General features: G+C 36.7%; 1 protein-coding gene across 1 annotated transcript in view; it reads left to right on the forward strand.

Moving 5' to 3' along the window:
• The first annotated feature begins 1,203 nt into the window (after positions 1 to 1,203).
• Positions 1,204 to 1,667, forward strand: part of SHQ1 (SHQ1, H/ACA ribonucleoprotein assembly factor) — a 28,848-nt gene continuing 28,384 nt past the window's right edge. Inside the window, exon 1 of the mRNA XM_010287255.1 lies at positions 1,204 to 1,346. Coding sequence (XP_010285557.1) covers positions 1,204 to 1,346 — 143 coding nt within the window. The remainder of the gene's footprint in view (positions 1,347 to 1,667) is intronic.

Here is a 1,667-nt window from a genome sequence, read left to right on the forward strand (position 1 = left end):
GATATGTTTAATATCTGTGAAAATCAGTGAAAAGTAGCTTTTTCCCAGATAATAGTTAACTTTTGTATTTTTTTGGTAAAAATACTTTTGTCTTTAAAAGTTAATTTTTCAAAAGTGTGTGATCATTCCTCCACCCCCCTGAAAAAACCCACCACCTCCCCGCCTCCCAAATTCTGAGTTAAACCTGAGGAATTATCTTGCATTTGGAAGCTATTGAAGGGTCAGACAAGTTGTATATCGGGTGAATGGTACTATGTAAATTCCTTCTCTCATGCTAAATACATACACATGCCCATGTACATACATACCTATGGTTCTGATGGATGTCGATCTAAACTGTCCTTGGTGAAGGAGATCCCAAATATCCTCTAGATAATTTAATTCAGTTACACCTACTGTATTATTTATGTTTTCTTTGACTGAATCTTCAGGAAGAATGTGAGGTTTTTAGGATGGGGCTTCAAGACTTGTGAAAAACCCTGCAAACTGATCAAAACAGTAAGCATGTTTGCACTGGATGTTCTGAGTGTGTCAACTGCTCGTGTTTAAACTGTTCAGACAGCTCTTGTGTCATGAGCCCACCGCGAAGGAGCATCTTTGACTTACTGTGTGTGTGCTAACTCAATGGCTTGTGCATTAAATTTCACATGAGGAGCAGCGTGCATACTGTGTACACTCAGAAAATCTGTTTGGGGTATACTGAATCTATTGCTTGTGTTCTGGCTAATGTGTGTATGGATTATAAAATATAGATCTAACTTTTTGAAAGTATTACTGTTTTCCAGTATTTTCTAATGGTGGTTTGTGATCAGTGCACTAATGAACTGTACAGATCTAACATCTGCTATGTGTGAAATTATAAACAAGGTACAAAAAGCTGCCAAGTTCTAGGAGTGAACTTGGTGTGCTTTTTATGCAGAATATAGTGGGTGCTTTCCTGTGCTCCAGGTGTTTGTGTTCATTTACATTGAGTTGTTTCATGGAGGTGCAGAGAGATGATGCCTTCAAATTCTTGATGATGCTTTTTTGTTGTTGTCACCAGTATGTGGAATGTAATTCTGTGAGAATCTGAAATGGTCATCTTGTTGAATTTTTAAGAGACACTATTTGCTGTCATAAATAGGAAAATACAATAATCTTTTCTTGTTTTCCTGTTTTGGTAGGGTCACAGAGCCAGTAGTTGCTTTTCCTGCTGGATTCATCATGCTAACTCCAGCTTTTGAGCTGACCCAGGATCCGGATTTTCTTACAATAATAATCAAAGTACCTTATGCCAGAGCTTCAGAGTTCGATGTGTATTTTGAAGGGGAAGATTTTAAATTTTATGCTAAGCCGTACTTTCTCAGGCAAGTATTGGGAGGATTTAAAAAAAAAATTGAACTTCATAAAATAAATAAAAGTCAGTAGAGAATGAACTTCATTTTGGTCCCTTCAGCATATTCTTCATCTGCAGCTCTTACACTGTAGACTGCAGACAGCCCATTTTGTGTGCAAATAATTGTTTTTATGGATCCAACCTCTTTGCTTCTAGGCATTAAATCACGTTAAAGGGAGTTTAAAGAAATGCTTTTCTAAATTGAATTTACCATAGATTTTTAATTGGAAAAATGGCAAGACAATTCTGTGGATGTATGTAAGTTGTGTAGGATAAGTGTGCCTTTTTCCTG

This window comes from Phaethon lepturus, unplaced genomic scaffold, assembly GCF_000687285.1.
Source record: "Phaethon lepturus isolate BGI_N335 unplaced genomic scaffold, ASM68728v1 scaffold10305, whole genome shotgun sequence".
NCBI classification, from domain to species: Eukaryota; Metazoa; Chordata; class Aves; order Phaethontiformes; family Phaethontidae; genus Phaethon; species Phaethon lepturus.